This window comes from Acanthochromis polyacanthus, chromosome 9 (assembly GCF_021347895.1).
Source record: "Acanthochromis polyacanthus isolate Apoly-LR-REF ecotype Palm Island chromosome 9, KAUST_Apoly_ChrSc, whole genome shotgun sequence".
Lineage (NCBI taxonomy): Eukaryota > Metazoa > Chordata > Actinopteri > Pomacentridae > Acanthochromis > Acanthochromis polyacanthus.
The window spans coordinates 29666298-29687311 of NC_067121.1; the positions used below are offsets into that span (position 1 = coordinate 29666298).

The 21014-nt window shown below is 40.7% G+C and overlaps 1 protein-coding gene across 5 annotated transcripts in view; it reads left to right on the plus strand.

The window, feature by feature from the left end:
* Positions 1-3671: 3671 nt before the first annotated feature.
* The window catches only part of st3gal3b (ST3 beta-galactoside alpha-2,3-sialyltransferase 3b), a 52646-nt gene continuing 35303 nt past the window's right edge, over positions 3672-21014 (plus strand). Inside the window, exons 1-5 of one of the 5 annotated variants that reach the window (XM_022200684.2) lie at positions 3672-3819; positions 12431-12578; positions 18800-18862; positions 19371-19412; positions 20632-20674. In XM_022200684.2, coding sequence (XP_022056376.1) covers positions 12470-12578; positions 18800-18862; positions 19371-19412; positions 20632-20674 — 257 coding nt within the window. In that variant the 5' untranslated portion in view covers positions 3672-3819; positions 12431-12469. Of the gene's footprint in view, positions 3820-9665; positions 10060-10103; positions 10669-12430; positions 12579-18799; positions 18863-19370; positions 19413-20631; positions 20675-21014 lie in introns of those variants that run through there. The other 4 variants (XM_022200683.2, XM_022200685.2, XM_022200686.2 and 1 more) reach the window with 4 other exon arrangements.

Genomic DNA, 21014 nt, shown 5'->3' on the forward strand with positions numbered 1-21014 from the left:
CTCTTCATATGTAGTATATACATCTTCACTTACCTTCATTACCCAAGTGGACAAAAGCAATAAAGCTTCCATGTCGCTTTGGGTGAATCCAAATAGCTAATAATTTGTATATTAAAAACATATAATGTGTACAGGAATTTCAGTGACAATTACATACCAATCAGACTGATGTATGTCATATTAAACTCATACTGAAATGAGAAATCTGGTCTAATGAGTGGATTCAGCTGATGTGTGTGCATCTGGTGTCAGAAGTGTTTACCTGACCTCAGCGGAATAACTTGTCTGTATCTGTGTTGGATGCTAGGTACTTGCCACGACTTGCCTGCTTGTGAAGCCCCTTGCTAGTTCTTGCCTGCCCCACCTCACACTCAAGAAGCTTTGCAGCATTTCTGCAGCTGCTATTCTGACCTCCTGCAGTCCTACAGAGCAGTGGACCGGAAACTTCAAGTACATGCATGTACACACACACACACACACACACACACAAGGATGTGGAAGAGAGCCTGTGTGTGCTTCAGAGACAGAAAGTCTAGATGTGTGAAGATGTGAAAGTGCAAGTTGATAAAAGGATTACCGCTTTGGCAGAACACTGCCTGGCGACCAGTTTTGTGAAAGAGGCAGCCAATACACGAACAGCGTCCCGCATTGACTCACACTGGCTATTTTTGACTTTGCTGTTTATCCTAGCATTAGCTGATTCATAGAAAACAGTAAATGTACTATATATCTCAAGCAAATTATTATGTTGACTTGATTACAGCAGACTATTTTTGTTTGCCTTCCATTTCTGACTGCTAACAGTGCTGATATGAAAGCATCCTGTGATCTCATGCATCCTGACTGCAAACCACACTGAGATCATGTGCTGCTATGAAGGTCGTCTACGGCAGTATTTCTTTCATTCTAACGGGACTTCCTGTTGTTGCCACATCATTAAGCAGCAGACGGCAGCCATCTAAGCCTATAGGTTTCCCCAAGGCTCCACTTTGCTTTATCACATGATGGCTCGAGCCCATAATCGTCTGAGCAATCTTGTGTCTGCAGGCACGCAAACTTTCCCAGCTCCAGAGCCACCAGCTCGGGTCTGGCATGGCTGGAAATATACCGCCAGATACTGTTATTCCCACAAATGAAATGCTGAAATTTTTTACATCATGGTGGTTTGAAACAGATGCTGTAGTATGGAGGTTTTCTTCAGCGGCTCTTAATTTCAGTAGAAAGTAATGTGGTTAAACTGTGGTCTGCATAAGCCAGATAACTGACCTTCTACGTGCTTTGAGGGTTGTAGAGTCATGATTGGGAAGTAAAAAAATTACAGTTTTGCAAATGTCATGTAATAATCAGTATATGGTATTTTTTTTAATTTTTGCTTTGATAAGTGTGTCGCTCTCACAGCTTGCGCTTTATTAAAGAATCAACAGTTTGAGTCGTGAAAATTACTGTTTATTCATATGTTTTTTTTACTTTTCCAGCCAACTTTTTAAAAATTTACATCTGGTCTGAATACATGCTGGTTTCCACAGTGTTTGCGTGTACAAGTCTAGTGCTCTGTGTGGAAGTACTGCATGTTAATACCATAAAGTGTGTACATATATACACTCACCGGCCACTTTATTAGGTACACCTGTTCAATTGCTTGTTAACACAAATAGGTAATCAGCCAATCACATGGCCACAACTCAGTGCATTTAGACAACTTGGTGAAGTTCAAACCGAACATCAGAATGGGGAAGAAAGGGGACTGAACATGACATGGTTGTTGGTGCCAGAGGTCTGGTCTGAGTATTTCAGACACTGCTGATCTACTAAGATTTTCAAGCACAACCATCTCTAGGGTTTACAGAGAATGGTTTGAAAAAGAGAAAATATCCAGTGAGCGGCAGGTGTGTGGATGAAAATGCCTTGTTGATGTGAGAGGTCAGAGGAGAATGGGCAGACTGGTTGGAGATGATAGAAAGACAACAGTAACTCAAATAACCTCTCATTTCAACCAAGGAATGCAGAAAACCATCTCTGAATGCACAACACGTCCAACCTTGAAGAAGATGGACTACGGCAGCAGAAGACCACATTGGCAGCCACTCCCGCCAACATGAACAGGAAACTGAGACTACAATTCACACAGGTTTACCAAAATTGGACAATAGAAGATTGGAAAAACATTGGTCTGATGAGTTTCCATTTCAGCTGTAACATTCAGATGACAGGGTCAGAATTTGGTGTTAACAACATGAAAGCATGGATCCATTCTTCTTGCATCAATGGTCCGGGCTGCTGGTGGTGCTGTAATGGTCTGGGGGATACTTTGCTGACACACTTTGGGCCCTTTAGCACCAACTGAGTATAGTTTAAAAGTCACAGCTACCTGTTACTAACCATGTCCATCCCTTTATGACCACAGTGGACCATCTTCTGATGCTACTTCCAGCAGGATAATGCACCTCGTCACAAAGCTCAAATCATCTCAAACTAGTTTCTTGAACATGACAATGAATTCACTGTACTCCAATGGCCTCCACAGTCACCAGATCTCAATCCAACAGAGCATCATTGGGATGTGGTGGAACGGAGATTGGCGTCATGGACGTGCAGCCGACAAATCTGCAGCAACTGTGTGATGCTATCATGTCAATATCCACCAAAATCTCTGAGGAAAGTTTCCAAAACCTTGTTGAAAGTTTGATACGAAGATTACATTTCTGAAGGCAAAAGGTGGTCCAACCCTTTACTAGCAAAGTGTGCCTAATAAAGTGGCCAGTGAGTGTATACACAGTGCAAAGTCAACTGCATGACAGAGATCAGGATAGAGTGGTAACACAACACATAAGACTCGCAAACAGCATTTTATCCATCCATCAGCCAATTTATTAGGTGCATGTGATATCTTATGTGAACTAATACAACAGCTTGGCCATACTTTCTGCTTCCATTAAGCTTCTACTCTTGTATTACTCAGGTCATAGTGCACAGTAGTGGTGCACTGAACTGCATCATGTTTAAAAGTGTTCCTAGTATTTTGTCCACTCCATTAACATACAAGTAGGAGGGCAAAACAGTAAGAACACGTTTAAATGCACTGCAGAAAAGTGCACCACCCCCACTCACTGTGACCTTAATAATAAAATCGTAGAAGCTTCATAAAACTCAAATTTACGGCTGTATTGGATTACACTGGATTTGACAGGTGTTCCTACTGAAATGGCCAGTGATTGTAGGTTTGGCGTCTCTTAATTTATTACCTCATTTCCACAGAACACTGTTGTTTCGACTAATATGCCAGTAAGTGTACAAAGGATCGGAATTCCACTAAATATCCATCACAATATGAGCTGAATTTAACAAGCTTGTGATATGTTTATGAACTTCTGGTACAAAAGTCACACCAAATTTCTCCTTTTTCATTTCCTACTGCAGCCAATGACCTAATATATTGTGAGGTAACGTAGCATATCCAAATAAGACTTGGCTATTTCATTTCCATGTGCCAGATAGTGTGGCGTAAACCAGACTTCATTACTCGCCTTGCCATTGAGTAATAAATGTTGACAATGAGCACAACTGGACTGTGCTGCTCCCACTTTCATTCGGACTATCAATGTCCCTACTTTTTCTGTTATTTAAATCCTGTCTGTTATTGGTTAACTAATATTTACAGATTGCTGAGAGGACAGTGAGCAAATCAGATTGTGTCTTTGGTGTCGCCTCTCTCCGCTGGAAGTACTGCTGTGTGTTGGTGATTGATCATATTCTGTCATTCCACAGTACTCGTCTGGGTTATACTCACAATCTGAGGACTTGACAGCTGCAGCTGAAAAGGTAATAGCTCTTTCGATATTTCATAAAACACAGAGACATTTCATTAGTTCTGGTAATTTATGTTGTATGTTTCTACAGGAACCAACAACATGTGTTACACATCCTCAAGTTTAACAGTAGATTGGTATCTCATCCATTGGAAACAACATAAACGCTACATCCTTAATTCGGAACTACAGTTCAACTGACAATATGTTCACAGAGTTTTACACTGTCTGACCAGATCACAATAAGAAGCGTGAGAATATATGAAAAGACTAAATGGTGCACATTATATGTTGTGAGAAATGATGGAGGCATTGTTTCTCTGCTTGTTTAATCTACACCACCATAGATAAAGGGTTGAAACAAAAAGCAGGATTATTTTTGCGCCAAGGATGAATCCCTGACATTGGCCTGGTGGGGCTTAAAATAACCTCCCTGTTGTATTCCAGGAAGGTAGATAGTCACTCTGTAAGTAGAAACACCCATGAGGAAGCCATATGTGGCGCATTCTACTTTTTGTGCACTGTATTTTACAATCTGTAAATATTGAACTTTTTTTAAGCTTCAGCAAAGGTGGTTGTCTGGTTTGGAAAACTGTTGACAGGGATCGGCTTGCTGTTATAGCCTGTATCAAGCCTTTAGGCTCAGCTAAAGTCCATAAAATGAACATGCTACAAATCTTCTCCTCTAACACAACCATGTAACTGATTTCCAGAGATGTCCAATGGTTGAATTCCTCCATGATGGATAAACTATTCATAAATAGCCCAAGACCTAAATTAAAATTTAATGCATCCATTTCCAAACTGATCTGATTTGTTGAGTCAGGGCTTTAGTTGTAAACTTGACTAGCTATGTGGGTTTAATGAGGTCATGCACAAGAAAGAATTAGTGGTTAAGCTTTTAAAAGGCTGAGAGCAGTTTGAAACTAACAAAAACTGCATTGGTTTTAAAGTGCAGTAATTAGCACATTGTGTCTTGTTTGGTTTGGACATCCGTACACAAGTGGACAGCCGAGACACATCAGTGTTAAGTGCCTGTCATGTATCTCCAAGGTGTCCAGCTTGTCACCTGTGCTCAGAATTTGTTATTGCCTGTCACTTGAGTGAGACGGTCAAAGGGTCAGTCTGTTGTTAGGCAAGCATCGGATTTGTGGTGCATGGACCACATAAGTAAATAAATGATGAGAAATGAGTTAAATGCATGGTCTTTTTCTACTGTGAGATAGGCAGCGAAAAGTCATTTCCGACTTGCAAAAGAGTGCAGTGCAACAACCACCGCCTTCATGACACGTTTTCTTGTTGTGTCATTGTTGGGTATGCAGCAATACACGTTAAAGTTTACACTACCAAAGATATGCGACCTTCATCTCAGATGACTTTGGCAAGTGGTTTGACTGTTTGAACAACAGTGTGTATTGGTGGTTGTTTAGTTACATTTAGCCCTGATGTCAGGCTTCCTCAACAACAATTTGAAGCTCAGGCCAATCATAGTTCCTCAAATGTCCACTTGTGACTGAAAACCACCATGTTTGTAAATATGCATGATTTTAGGCCTCAATACAATTTAAACGGGTGCGTTACATAAAAATTCAACTGCCAAACTGCTGTCATGACTGTGGAAATTAGCTATAGAGATCAAAACTACTTCTTAAACCTGGCTGTAAACAAGTTTATACTATCTGCTGTAAAGTTGAGTATTTTAACGTGGAGGTCTTTGGGTACTGACTCAGTTTTGGAGTGAGCCTCAAGTGGACATTTGAGAAACTGCAGTTTTTGATAGTTTAGGTTTATTTTAGAGCCTCATAGGTTGGTGCTTGATGTCAACAGGGTCCGACAGGGTTGTGGCTATATATGGGAATTATTTACTGTTACAATACTGTATCATAAAACTAAACCAACACCTACTAACTGCATGCTGAGCTAAACTGGCTCTAACTTTGTATTTAGCATAAGGGCATGAGAGTTCTAACTAGCTTCTATTCACATATTTCCCAATATGTCAGACTCTGAGCACTAGATTGCAGTGTAATGTCATTTTCTCTGTCTCAAATACCTTCACTTGTAAATACATTTCTGGCCATTCAGTCCCATTGCTGTTGTGTAAGATTCTGGATGTGGTGTATGCTGGTAAAAACTAACAGGCAGAAAAGTCTATTAAAGAAAAGAGAATTAAATGTTTTGCTTAGTAATTTTTCACTGAGAGGCCTTGGCCAACATTGTTGCAACACTAAAAGGAACATTAGTTCCTTCTGGTTAAAGAAGAGTGACAGGGCTACAGGACTTCATCTCCTCCAAGAGGAAGCATTAAATACAGTCGGTGGCTGCAGTCCAGATGGTGCAAAGCATGGTAAATAAATAAAAGGGCAGTGAAACGTGTTGTTTCTTCAGACACGGTACCTCTTGTCTAGTTATTAGTTTCTCTTGAGCACATGTTTATTTCCCACTGCCTTCCCACCAGGGCAAAAGCCACACCAATGAGCAGACACTTCATCTATGATTCAGATGATACAACAGTAAATTATTTATTCTGCCACAGTTAAGTCTGGCTGTACTCGTGTAGGACTCACACTCTGAGAGATGCTGAGAACAAACGCGGAAAAGTGTGTTTTATGACACTGTTGGTGATTGAGCTCAGCAGTGAGCTCATTCAGATTGCTACTTTTTGCATACTACTAATAAAACATGCACTTGGTACTGATATTGCATTTGCATATTAAGTTTGATAACACACTGTAGCTTATGATTAAGGTGAAAGACAAGAATCCACAATGAGTATCTGAGGACATTGTTGGATAGAGGTTGTGTGGTGATAGATTTAATCAGGCGGTTTACAGTCTCTACTGAGCAGCTTCCCTGAGATGGAACATTTGCATCATATCTCCCAGTATAGTCACTTGCATGTACAGTAAACCATGCAATAAAGGATGGAAATTACCATCAGCCTGTACCACTGGTAACTGATTCCTAAACGCCACAATTAACACATGAAAGGCATTACTTTTTCATCATTCCACTCTTTCCATCACATGCTGATCTATGGTACCTTTTAGTTCCTGGAATGAGCTTAAGAGGAAGTTTGTGCACTGCAGAAACTGTCTGTACTACACTCAAAGAAGATAAAATGCTAATTTCAGTGAGCTAATGGTATCACTGCAGGTGGTAGTGATTTCAAAAATCCACCCGGGATGAAGGACTGAATTTTCATTGTGGCGTGTATTTCTGGTATCATGGCAGACCTGTCTGTGAAGACTACAGTGCTCTGTTATTTATATGTTTACCAGTCTGAAAATAATTAGAGCAATCAAAGCATTGGGGCGCAACAGTGGAAAAACAGGGGAAAAAAACACACTTGTAAAATTACTGAGTCACGTTTCAAGCGACAGTGGGTCAAATTAATTCGGATGTGGTTTCATCTGGACAACCGGAATGAGGATAGAAAGAGAAGCAAATGTGCAAAACAAATGGTGCATTCCCCTTCAGAAACACAGCTTCTGACTAGCGGCCAAATAAATTACATTGGACTCTCCAGACATGGTTAGAGATTGGAAAATGTTCTCTTCTTACATTGTTGTTCTCTGGTTATTGATCAGTCTCTTTTGTAAGTGTGGGGTAAATTAATGATCCCTGAGCCAAAAGGCCATGAAGAGTTGCTAAGTCACCGGAGCTTCTCTGAAAAAGCCTGTGATCCTGCTTCACCTCAATAGGCTAAGTGTGTGTATGTGCATATCTCGTGTATGTATTTTATTCTGCTGGCTAATCTCCTGACCCCAGATGGAGAACAGTGGGTGAGCAGATTCTATTTCCTGCTTGATTCAATATTAATAGATCGGCATGCTACTCCGCCACAGTCTTTGCAGGACACAAACGGAACACTGACGCCTCCCACCCTCTCTTACCTTGGCTCTCGGCCTAACAACTGCTTATGCAGGATACGAGACCCTGTGAACACAAACAAGACGCAAGATCAGCAAGGAAAACTGAATAAACAGAGTAACCTGAGCAGGTGTGAAGGGCAGGAGTATGAATCCACCGCCACTGCAATCTGCCGTGAGCAGCCACACGATAGGTTGAAAGCCCAACTGGGATTGAGGATAACACGCAAAGTCTGCGGGGGCCATTCTATTGAGCACCTTAGCCGAGATAATTTCAATCGAAGTTATTCTCCTTGTTAAATCACCGTGCCTGTTCACTTTTATGGAAATATCCCCTCTTCATGCCGCTTTCCATTTGAGTGCTAATGGTTTGCAGTGAAAGTGACAGCTAGTTGTGGGAAATGCCTTAAACAGCTGAATCTAAATCTAGTTTCTATATGTGCATGTGCTTGACTGTACATGTGCGCACAAGAATATAAGCTGGCAGCTCGTATTTCATGTACAGTGATAACCAAGAGTGTGGGAAAATATCATCAATGAGAAAAGTAAGCAAATTTATTGGTGAATTCTTGAAAGAATATGGGTTGTAGTGTGTTTCAGTGCAGATCATGTTTACATCTATGCTGATTTTAAACACAAAACTTATATAGGAAGTAAATAACTTATAATTTCTCTCATTTTTGGTGCATGGAAATGGATTTTGCTGTCTATATGCCAGTGTGTAAGTCCAGCTAGCAGTGAATGTTTCCCCAACAGTGACGAACAAAACCTACAAGTTCTAATAATGTTTTAAAGAAAACATTTTGGTCTAATGATGAAAGAACGTTTTAAGGATATTCATCATTTCCAATAATGTTTTCATGAGCTTAAAGTTCAGCTAGGACATGAACTGCAACATTCAGAGGATGTTTGGAGGAAGCTGTCAGGGTCACACAGATTATGTTCCACGATAACAAAGAACACGCGTTCTCAAGCCAACTTTCAAAATAGGTTTTCAAGACGTTTTTCAGTTCTCCAATGACATTGTGGCTTTGATAAAATGCTCCTGAATTGTTCAATGCTAACAAAGGTAGAACTTTTTCTAAAAGTTTTTTTTGGCCTTTTGTTAGGAAAGTAGGAGTAGCCCCCGTTCATGGGTCACCTGCTCAATCAGTTGAGCTATCTGGGCGCCCAGAGGTGGAACATTTTGTTTGCAATGTTCTGAGGATGTTTTGGTGAACATTCTTTTATAAAATATCACCACAATGACACCCAAAGTCACCGGGAGGATGTTTGCAATGCAGCTTTCGAAAAATACTTCAAGAATATTGGTGCATGATGGACAAGTTGTTTTTGGAGAACATCATACTACCTTAAGGAGAACATTCCAGAAATTTAGAAAACATTACTAGAACGTTCTTAGAATGTTTCTAGAACCAGAAAATTGTCGCTGGGCTTGTGTGACTCTGGGTTGATCAATGTAAACAAAGTGATGTGTCCTTATATGTGAGCAGTAGTGGTTTGTGACAATTAACATTACCATCCTGAAAGTAATAATAGGAGGTAAACAAATCAGAATAAAGCATCCAAAACCACAAATGACGCTCATCAATGGAATTCTGGATGATGATGCTTCCTATGTTCAGACTAAACACTGAGTGTCAATGCAATTAAAGGCCTCTTGAATACTGATTTGGACAAATATTGGCCGAAACAAGGTAGAAAAGACCTCCAAGACTTCCTGCCATGTTAGGCTGTCAGACCGTAGCCCTTTTCCACCTCCTATAAGCTCTGTGTAGGATGAAAACATGCCTCCCACCTGGTCAATCAAAAAGCAGTGCTGGGCAAGCACATACCATTATAGTGTGGGGCAGGCAGGTCAACAAGCTCTATACATTAGTGCATCTCTATTATAGCTGCTGAGCAAGGTCTGCTACAGTGTGGTGTGTGTGTGTGTGTGTGGGGGGGGGCGGGGGGGTTGGTGTGTGTGTCTGTGGGCTATAAACGCATATAAGCACATCCAGCCACAAAGCATGTTCACAGCTGACCAGCAGAGAAGCACCACGTGAAGAAGCAGATGAAAAGGTGCATTCATCTTGGCTCGGCGAAAACAGGAGGGGGCATCATACCACGCCGAGAAACCTCATGTGACACACGAGCCGAGTGGCTGCTGATGGTGATCATGTTGATGGAGGAGCTGCCTTCTGTCACTCTTGATGCGAACTAGAGCCGCTGGTGAGGCAGGACTGGAGACACGCAGCGCTCGGCTCGCAGAGACTTCCCCACATTTCATCAAGATGGCTTGGAGAGGAGGGGGAACGCGGTCGTTTTATCGACCTGTGCATTCTTTCAACTAAGGCTGCTGCCGTTCCTGACACGAGGACTCTAAGTGAAAAGACAAGGTAACGTCCACGACCATCTCGATCCGTTGCTGTGCCGCGTTTTAGTCGACGGTGATGGTTAATTTAAGTGGTCTGGTGGTCCTCAGTTCTCCTCACATCAAGCCGGACCACCTTAGTATTGTTCTCTCGACTTTGGCACACTCGCTCCTCTTACGTGCCTTCATCCATCCGACATGTGTGGACCGTTTCGGCGACCCGTTGCGCTTGTTGTCGTACTCAAAGCCACGTCTGACCGCAAGATTTCTCAAGCAGCGGTGCGTTGTTGCGCTGCAGGCCTGCCGACGGGATCAAGGCAAATTTCCCACTATGCCAACGTAGCGTTGTTAGCATAGCGGCTGGCTAACACAAGCTAACGACAACAGTTAGCAGCTTGGTACACTTTGTCGTCTTTTCTACACCGCTCACCTCCTCCGTTTGTAAATAGCTGCCCGGGGTTTGCTGTGTTTTTAGTTTCTTTTACATCGTGACACTACACGGACACTTTAAACCCGGACTAACCTCCGGGTCACACAGACTGTCTTCGGAAACACTGAGGTAGAACTTGGGTTGAATTATCGAACCGCAAAGTTCCGTTCTGCGGGTCTTGTTAGCTGCTGAACTTCGTTTGGTGTAAGTAGACAAATTTACTCGATTTACAGGCAAAAGAAAACCTTCGACGTGGCTTTGAATAAAAATGTTTAGCAAGTGTGTGTTCGGAGTTGAGTAACGGTACTGGCTGAGGTGACAGTCGCTGTTGTTACGGAGTCCCGTTACACTCGGATGCTGTCACACTCATTTTGTTGCTAACAACGGCTGTGGGCAGAATTATTCTGCTTTCAAGTGATATTATTTCATTTCATTTTTCTTGTCTCGAATATACTCTACTGAAATTAACATTTATTTGAATAATGCAGAGCCGTGTCGTAATCTAGAAATACTATGTTTTGACTGCTGCTTTACAAGTATACACCTGGAAACTATATGTACAAAATCTACCATGCAGTAAATGCTGTTGGTTTGTGTGTTTACGTCCATTTGAGATATTGTTTTCCAAGCCTGTAGTAGAAGTGAACGATCTGACTGCCTGGCTGTTTATCAGGTAATTTTTATTAATAGAACTACTGATGTAATAAGTTGCATTTTATATGAGGTAGTCCACTGAGTATCAACAGGTTCTTACTTTACAGGTTGTTGCTTGAATTTTCAATGCAGATGAAGATAGCATCTGTTGCCTCATAGGGATTATGAACTTTTTTAATGCATGGTTTTTGCAGAGCTATTACAGTCTTATCTAAGCTTAGCTCTGCTCAGACACCTCCCTGTGCTAAAGCTTTATACGCCCCCATTTGCATTTGCCTCTTGCAGTTCTCAGGATGAAACAACGATGCCCCTAGATGGAATCTGATATAAAAAATGTTTTAAGCATCTAAAAGGTTCTACGCAGCTTGTTCTCTTTCAGCAGGGTCTCTTCTAATGGAAACTGTAGATCATAGTGACGCTGCAGAAGTTTATTCAAGATACAGACCAGGCCACATAGCTATAAATGACTTGTAATGTCTTCTGTCAGATGACATCTACATTGGGTGTGATTCACTGCATGTACTGTTTTGTTTCACAGGTTTATTATATGTGTGATCTGACAGTTCGCACCCAAATTTTGTGTGCTGGAGGCAGTCTGATTGAGGTTAACTGATGATTTGCTAAATAGAGCGGTAATCTCATTTCACCGTTAACTGAATGAAGCAACAACAATGACTGCAGATCTCTGCTTTTATCTCAAAGCTGCCATGCTTTCAGTAGCAGTTAGGGTGTGGTTTCCTGTGTACTAGGAGCAACATTGCTGTTTGTGGTAAAGAGTGTTTAATGGATTCTTGGGCGCCCGATAAGTAGCAACGTTTTAGTGTCATCACCACTCAGAGGCATGTCTATGGTTTCATCAAAACAAGATGACCACAGACACCGATTCACTGTATTTACCTTTTGCTTCCTGTACTTGAACTATTTGTCAGGGTTCCCACAAAAATTGTAAAGCAGAGCTAATGTTGTAATTATTAAATTGCCTTGGATACTATCCTCCACACAGGATTGCATAACCCTTAGGGAGGGATGATGCTGTATATAGCCAAGGATAGGGATCTGAGATTCAACCCAGGTGAACTCAGGCTAACATAATTTTGATTGAGCTATCTTCCATTCAGCATGTTTAACCTACATTTTAGTTTCTCCCATTTTCATATGTGTGATTGTCCTTTTACTTCCAACCTGACATTTCCCTTTCCTTTGTCGCTTCCCCCGTCACCTTGTTAGTTTTGTCAGTGTTGTGTTTCTGCTGCTGACGGATGAATTTCCCTTTGAGTAAATGAAACCGCCCACTCTCCGCTTTTCATTGCAGGTGATGACTTGGATGGTGCAATGTGAATGACTGAAGACCATGAAGCCTGCACACAAGCTGCTGTTTGTCTTGTGCCCCATGCTGGTCCTGGGCTTTATATACTACTCCTCCGGGAAGCTGCATCTGCACGTGTGGGGCCAGAAGCCACGTAAGTGACATTTCCAGTCTGACCGACTCCAGCTTTTATCCATCACCTCATCATTCATCTTTCATAACTCTTTTGAAACCTTGCGTGTGTTTTATTTGTTTTTTAGTGAGCAAATCTGTTTGAAATGTGCCTGTTTTGCTGTCTGCTTCTTTGTACTGACTGCCAGTTAGTCGTGTGTCTGTTTCGATCTGTTTTAATTTTATTTTGTAGGAGCCCTGCTGAACAGCTCGTATGTCAAGCTGCGTGTTGATGTCTCAAAACCTGTATGTCGCTGTTATGAAATTAGTTTCTCATTCACTTCATCAGAGCACCAGATGTTGTGGGGGACAGTTTAATCAGATTTTCTTGTACATTCATTGTCAAAGCAGTGGGTTATCTCACAAAATGAAATCAATGGACAGACCTCTACCTAAGCGAGAGTTAGAAACCCTTGTGTTAACCAGAACAAGTAAATCTCTTTCAGACTCTTTTAAACGACCTACTTATTTTCTCATCTGCTTTGGTAATTAAGAGGAAATGGCATTTCGAGATTTCCATGCTGCGATGATGAAATTGCAACACTCAAACTGTAAAGCAGTTTCACTCTGCTCAGTATAGCATACTGAGAAGGCACGTCTTCTGCTTTCCTCTTTAAAATAATACTCCTGCTGTGTTTGGGTGTTGGCCATGAGTCAGTGTGATTTTGCTGGTTCTGAGGCCATTTTTGTAGATGTAGTGATTAAGAACGTAGCTGTTTGTATCTGTTGCAGTTTGGCTCAGCATGAAAAGTTTCTATAAGGTGCTTAGAGCCAACTTGTCTGAGCTGGTGATGGATATGTGAAAATTATGTCCCACTATGTGGCCTCCTTGAAACAGCTGTTTAGGTCCAGCAGAGGGGGCTAGAAGATTTCTCTTTTAAAAAATTTAAAAACTTTCTTGCCCATGCCTCCTATGGTATTGTTAGGAAAACATTCTCAGGGAGAAGTGTTTGGTACATCAAACAAAAATGTCAGTGTTTAGAAGCAGATTAAGGGCCTAGCTTGAGGGACAACAGACTGACTAAAGTGTAAAACTTGGGGGAAGATACTTATCAGCCACATGTTGTTTCCTTTAATATAAAGTTTTGCAGAGATTAAATAGTTTTTCATCATTGACTTCTCCAGTTTGGGTTAATCTGAGGTTGACGGAAGAATGTGCCTGTTCTCGTCAAGTCCACTTTTTCCCAACAGCTGCCTTTGTGGGCCAATTATTTCACAACTCTTCATCCTCTGTACCAACTCTGCTTTTAGTATGTCCTCTAGATTTTTATTGTTGCTCCTTTTGGCTATTTGTCTCTCTCCTTCAACATTCAGGCCTCTAAGATAATCATTATACGGCAACATAACAAATCATTAATTTGGTCATGTGCGAGAGAACCGGGAATGCTCATTTTCTTTGGTGTCATTAAATTTTTAAATAGATCACTGTTCTCTAGCAGTCTCGCTGAGAGCAGTGGTAGTTCACAAGGGGAACAAGGGTTTTGGATTTCCTTTGTCTTCTGTTCAAAGTGCCATTGTTGTCAGTGTTGAATGTCTATCTATAATCGTACTATGTTGGGTTTAAACGGGATGTTTACCATAACGGAGATCTGTGAAAGCCTAAAGACAGTGCTTTAAGAAAGAGCTGCACATTTAGTCGAATATTAATCATGATTTTGGCTTCCCTACAGTTTATGAACATTATCAACTCCGTTATTGATGTTAGAAATGTGTGTTGTGCTTGTTGAAGGCTCAAATAGAAAACAACCCATGTAGATAATATCACTTGGTTTCAACTCAAAGTGACATTCGTGCAGCACTTCTTTCAGATACACGTTCAGCAACACTATTGTCTGAAAGGGCTACCAAGCTAGCACAAAATTAGCAATTGCCTGTCATTTGTCAGGTGTTTTCCTGGTGATATCGTTGATTGAAATGTGTTACTAAGATTGCTCAGGTTCTCCATTCAATATGAATGATTTTTGTCTTGCCCCACACTTTTTAACCAGTCCATGTTTGTTTTTAGTCATGCAACACCTAGCCAGCTCTCAGTAGAAAGGTCTCGTCCCGTCCTACGTGCATGAATCACCGTCAGACCTTGTCATTTCAAACTGTTGAACTTGACCCTGCTCTGCCTCGTGGTATTTCATTGCGGTTTTTCCATTCTGTGGTGGCCGTGGCAAACTGCCTGACATAAATTAGTTGAAATATCATTGTAAATTCACATGCTGTTTGTTTCATAGCTTATAGAAGTGACATGTTTTTTTTTAATCTCACTGCATTTTCTAAGCTGAATATTCCTCCCCAGTGTTTGTTCAAACTTACTGTCTTTGTGTGTTGCATCACTGACACAACTCTTGATCAACAGATGACCTTGGCTGCAGTCCAACATCACAGCAATTTCTGAAAGTGAAGGTCTCGGTGTAACCAGGCTCTGGTCTTCTGTTGCAACACTTGACGTTTTCTCGAAATTCAGCATCAGCATTCATAGTTCCCAGCTGCAAAATCTAAGATTTTTAGCTTTGTTCTTTCTCCTGTATGAGATTAAAATTGTTCACAACGTGTTTAATGCCGCATTTAAAACCTGCATGGTAACCTATAACGGGAGGATGGTGAAAAGGGTAGAGCTTATCTTTTTCCCCCCTTACACACAGTTCAACAGCACAACAAAGGAGTGCAGTGAAAAGATAATGGCTTTCTGCAGTACTCTGGTGCCAGATGTTTGGCTTAAAGAGGGTCAGAGGGGAAAGATGAACATGTGGTTGGTCTACTGCCCTCTGTCCTGGTCAACTAAGCTATGCTGTGTCACTGAGAGGATCAAATCTGAATAATCTCTCTTCCTTATTCTTGACTTGGCTGTAGATTCCAGAGACAAATAGAATATAGAGGCTTATGTTTAGTTCATCACATACCTAATGCAAGTGCATCTCTGTTGTGATTCTGTACCTTTTTTGCTACCATGCATCCATTGCTTGGTGATACTCATGTATACAAGGTAAAGTACTCCTTCTTCTTGCAGCAAATTGATGTGGAATATGATGTTATGATGAGATCAGGACGGTTACTGTTGAAAAATTTTGTTGAAATGAAAATGGCGAGTCTTAATGATTAAGGATTGGGGCTGTTTGTGTTTTCAGTAAGTCCTTATGGAGACATGTTGGCCTCCTGTCGAAAGGAGGTGTATGAGGCTTTTGTAAAAGTGGGCTGTGACAGGTTTAACCAGCTGCTACATCCACATCCACCAGATGGTCTCCACATCCAGAAGGTTTTTGCCCTTCTGTGTTACTTCTTAGCCCTTATCATATGACTTATCCAGAACTGTTAAGTAATGCCTGTCATCAGTGATCATATAGTGGTGTATTGTGGTCCGGTTTGCTTTCCATTTTTCCCATTTGTTCTTTTTGTGTTGGATTTTTCTGTTTTTCAAAAAACTAGCCAGAGGGGAGCATTTCCTGTGACCATTTGTCTTACACTGTCTTTCACACTGCTGTGCAAGCTACCCTGGAGTGTCAGTGTCAGTGGAGGTTCATGTGACCATTGTCATTCCTATGTCAGCTGGAGTGGATGTTTGACACTTGTAGGGCTGGAGCGATGAGGGGCCCCTGTCTGCTTTACCTGTGGTCTTTCAACAATACAGCTTTCTTTTTTTAAGCTTTTGTAGTTGTTCTCGAAGTTGTTCTCATTGTTGTTGCTTCAGTAGAGCTCTGAGTGAACATGATTAGAAATCAGAATCGGTTTGTTTGACGCACAATGGTCCTCCAGCTGGCTTTGTTTCTCTGGCGGTTTGTTCTGTCTCATTCAAGTCAGAAACCACCGTCAAACCCTGTGCATTCACACGGCCTGCTGTATTGCTGTTTTAAAACCTCAGCTGACTGTTTTGCCTGCGCTCATTATGCAGCTGCACAAGTCCTACACTGCTATGAGCGTGTGCTGAGAAGTTCTGGTGGTCATGTTGTTAATGAGGCAGAGTCTCTATCTCTTCCCACCCTCCAAAGTTCTCTCTGTAAAGGTTTGTTTGGCGTGTCAACATAGTCGATTACAATGCAGCTGTTGTAATTGATTTGTATTCATGTTGTGAGAGAAGTTGGCAAGTACAAAGTGATTTAATTGACTTTTTTTCCAGTGCAGCAGAGCAGAGAATGATTATTTGCCTTTTTAATATGTAGCGTTTATGAGGTGCAATTAAAACAGCATTTTAAAACCTTTTTAGGTTTTTGGCAAAACAACAAAGCAAGAAAAATTGAGCTAAATTAGTGTTTTGTGTGTCGATGCGCAGTGTGTGATGGAGAATAGAAGTTTACAGGAAAAAATCTTTCAAACTCTTGACAACAAGTAATTGCTTACAGGATGGTGGCTGCAATTAAAATTGCAGCCACCATCTTGTAAGCAATTACTTGTTGTCAAGAGTTTGAAAGATTTTTTCCCATAAACATGTTGTTAAAACAACTTTGAGCCAGGTCAACTTACGGGATATTTTCTGAAACTTTCAGCCACATCTTACTGGTTTCATCTGCAAAAACTACCTTTCACTAATTCTGTCTTTGAATAAAATAATCCTGCTGTTTGAAGGAAGATCTGATTTCCATTTTTGATAGTTGTGGTATAGTTTTTTTTGTTTGCTTTTTCAATTAGACATAAATTTGCGTATCTATGTGATGATTTCAGATTTATCCATACTAGTGGGGACATATGGCTTAATGTGCACAGTGTCTCATCCAATTCACACAAGAAGCCCACAATAATAACTTTCTGTTGCGCTGCCTATTGCAGAGATTGGCCAAGACTTGTTTGAGATTTGTCATTTAAAACTTTTGCCAGTGTTGTTGTACACAGTGTTGTTGCAAATGACTTCAGTTTGAGTTCAGAGCTTCCCAACGGTGTGGCACTTAGAATTGGATTGCTTTGCTAGTAAGAGGAACGCCACCTTGGCATGTTAAATCACACTTGAAATTAACGCCTGCAGGGGTGAGAGAAAAATTTGTCTCACCAGCCGAGCTGCTAACATTTACTTTTTCATTTGCAGTAGTCAACAAGCCACGACTTTTAACCCATTTTTTTCCTTCTAAACCTAAGCCACTTTAATTAAATATAAAGGCTCAGGGTTAAATTGGCTCATGAAAATGTTATGTGATGATGAATACAGTTGATTAGTAGTTACTCTTTGTGTTTGCCTGTATGTTTTTACTCTTTGCCCACAAATCTATAATGATATTTAAGGATTGCTCAGAAGTGGGATTTCCCTTTCCCTCAGGGTTTCATTAGCATCAGGGTCAGCAGCTGCTCAGAAAGTGTGTCCTAAATATTCTTGACCACAGCTTGGTTTTCAGCATCAAAGATCACCTTCTCTTGTTTCTGAGCTGTAGAGATACACCTATCCTATACAGTTTCAAGTGGAACATCGTTTGCTAATTGGGGAACTTGATCTGCCGGAAGCCCTCGTTGGGAGAAGCTGTTCTGTGCTTGCAGTATATTATAAAAGAGCATAGGTTTGCACAGTGAATTACATTTTCAGAATTTTTGCTGTCTTTTTGTCCTAGAAGCACTTTGTCCTTTTCTGTGTTTGGTAGAAAGCTTTGTAAATTTGTTGTGTTTAATGATTGGTATTTGGATGAAATGACATGGCAGCTGTCCCGTGGTAATTTAGAGAAGAGAGAGACTTTTATTTTGTTTGAAGAAAATGCTGCTAATCAAAGGTCCTTGGTTTTTAGCAGTTCTGTATAACAAATAATAAAGACTGAGCTTAAAGGGGAAATAAAATGGAAATGTGCAGCGACTGCCAAAATCTTAAAAGCATGATAAACATGGCTTCTAGTCACAGCCATTTAGTGCAGATCTATCAGACTTGTTAGCACTGATTTCTAAAATAAATAAGCAAGAAATGTCAGTCTTTTCTGAGTCTATAATAAGACTTGTATAAAAATAGTCATTCTTTGAGGGTCTTTAGTTCACGCTGCATTGTTGCTATATTCTCTGTATGCTACTCCTGTGTTTGTAGACATGCACTGGATCAAGACTGAACTTTTATTTTTGATTTCTATTTTATTTGTCTCCGTCTCTGCCTGTGCATCTGTTTTTGTGAGCAGCCGCTGTCTGTGTCTTGCTGAAGCTGATATAATTTGTTTTTTGAGTGCTGTGGTCCAGGTTAACAGTTGTGTAGTTTATAGTGCCTTGGCTCTACACTGATGATGATCTTATTTCAGCGTGTTAACCCCCTTTTGTTTACAGAGAGGGATGCAGAGGCGACAACTGTAGTCGTGACTAGAGGTGCTGAAGTGAAACGAATTACAGGTAGAGGCACTGGGACTCCGCCCATATATGCTGGGTGACTTTTAAGAAGCGGGTGCTAAACTGGGCTGCTGAGTGATTTATTTATTTCTTTATTTGTTTTTTCCCTCCCATGGAATTAAATCTGCTAACTGAGCATCGATAGCCTTCCATATTCAGTGCCATATTGACTGTCATTCACGTGCCATAATTATTATTCTTACCAAAAATGTTTGTGCTCAATCATTCACTCTGTCTTCATGGGTACCTCTCAATGCCATAATAATCGCATAAACATAATAGGGGCTTCTTGCAGTTAATTTTCTACCTCATTGGGCTTTTCGTTTTTGAATAAAGGTTGAGATTCAGAAGGATAATTCCACCTACTGTGATTAAAGCGACTAACCTATCCTTACCCTCCTCTTACTCTGTGATGTCTGACATTTACAGTTGACATTTTTTTTTTCCCATGTCCAATGCTGCCATAAAAGACTGACATCAAACGGTGCTAACTGACCCTCTTGTTTTTCAGAGTTGGAAACTGACATCACCGTGGGACGTATAGTAGGCTCAGGTACATCTGCAGTCTCACTAGCTGAACCTTACCCATTCTTGTTGGTCCAGCCCCATTTAAAAATATATGACTGAACCTTTTAAAGCTTTGGGATATTTCAAGCAGCTCTATTTGAGCTGGGGAACTAGCAGTTTTTGCAATAAAAAAGAAGTTAGCGAGCTTTGTTGGTTGCATCTGTTCCTAACGGGTGAATTCAAGGTACAGTAATAAAACACTCATGACAACCAGTGAAGAACTAAACATCTGCTCAGTCATCATCCTCCACATGAAGCTGCAGTGAAGTACAACACTGCCCTCTGTTGTCTTGGCTCAGTAACAAATGGCATTGCTGTCTGCAGATATTTTGTGCATAATACTGTCAAATTTCTGTAAGACCAATATTTTTCTTGCCGTTATGAACCCGCAGTATTAATTTTTCCTACGCTGCTTCAACTTCTTGCTGTCTTATGCTTCTCAATAAACATCCTGCACACACACACTCACTCATCTTGGCTGCTGTGGCAAAGTTCCCATCCTCCAGGGCAGTGCTCGGATCCCACCCTAATCAGTTGTCACACATTTCCATTGTCCTTTTCTTTATCTTTATTCTTCAGCTTCTCTGTGAAGACAAGAGCCGCAACTACAGCCGTAATGCTGCACTATTCCTACTTTCAGCTAATGCTCATGTTAAACCTAGTTTTCTGTCATGCTAATGCAGATAAGGCATTTTATAGTCATAAATTAATGTTGATAGTGATTTGTGACCCTATAAGCATTAATGTAAAATGTAAGACTGCAATAGAAACTCAAGTGACATTTCAAAATAAAGTTCTCATTTCATCCTAAATATTTTCCTCCTGATTTTCTGTGCTTCTCTGTCTTTTACCTCAATGCTTCACCTGGCACCTATTGACTGTCCATTTGGTTGTCCATAGGTGATCTCTAACTTCTTTTCTAACTTTTATTTTAAATTCGACAGATTGTTTTGGCTGGCTTCTCCCTAATCCTGCTTGTTTATCATAATTCCTTAATCCTAATGCTTTTACTTTTTTACATTTGCCACATTGTTTTCCCTGTACGAGTTGCACAGGTTGTTTACAAGTACAGCTACTGAGCTGATAGTTGATGGCATAGACTGGATCACTATAAAAAGCTGCCACCAAAGATGCAAAATTAAATTGTTATCCATCTGCTTTATTGAGTGGTAATGTATCATCTCCATTTCTGTGTTTTTTTCCAGTGTATGATAAGCAGGGCTTTTTGCTGCAGCTGGACACAAAACTGTGAGTACATCTCCTTCTAGTAGGCACTTTTTAAATTTAACGTGTTTGGCAGTTCTCGGTCGTGTACTGCGTGGGATATTTCTGACTTGTTGCATTTAGAACAGCTGAATGCCTGTTTGACTCCATTAATTCAGAAGTTGTTTTACATCTGTTTTCACGAAATACTTACTCATACAGGTTGTGGTTGACCAATGAAACCTGAAAATGTAAACGTTAGGCCAATTAATCTAACTTGATGTTTTTAAATAAACACGCAGCGTAGCAAACACACACGGTGACAAATGCACAGATGCAATAGGTGGTCTGAGTAATAATTTTCGACATTAGCGTGAAATGAGAT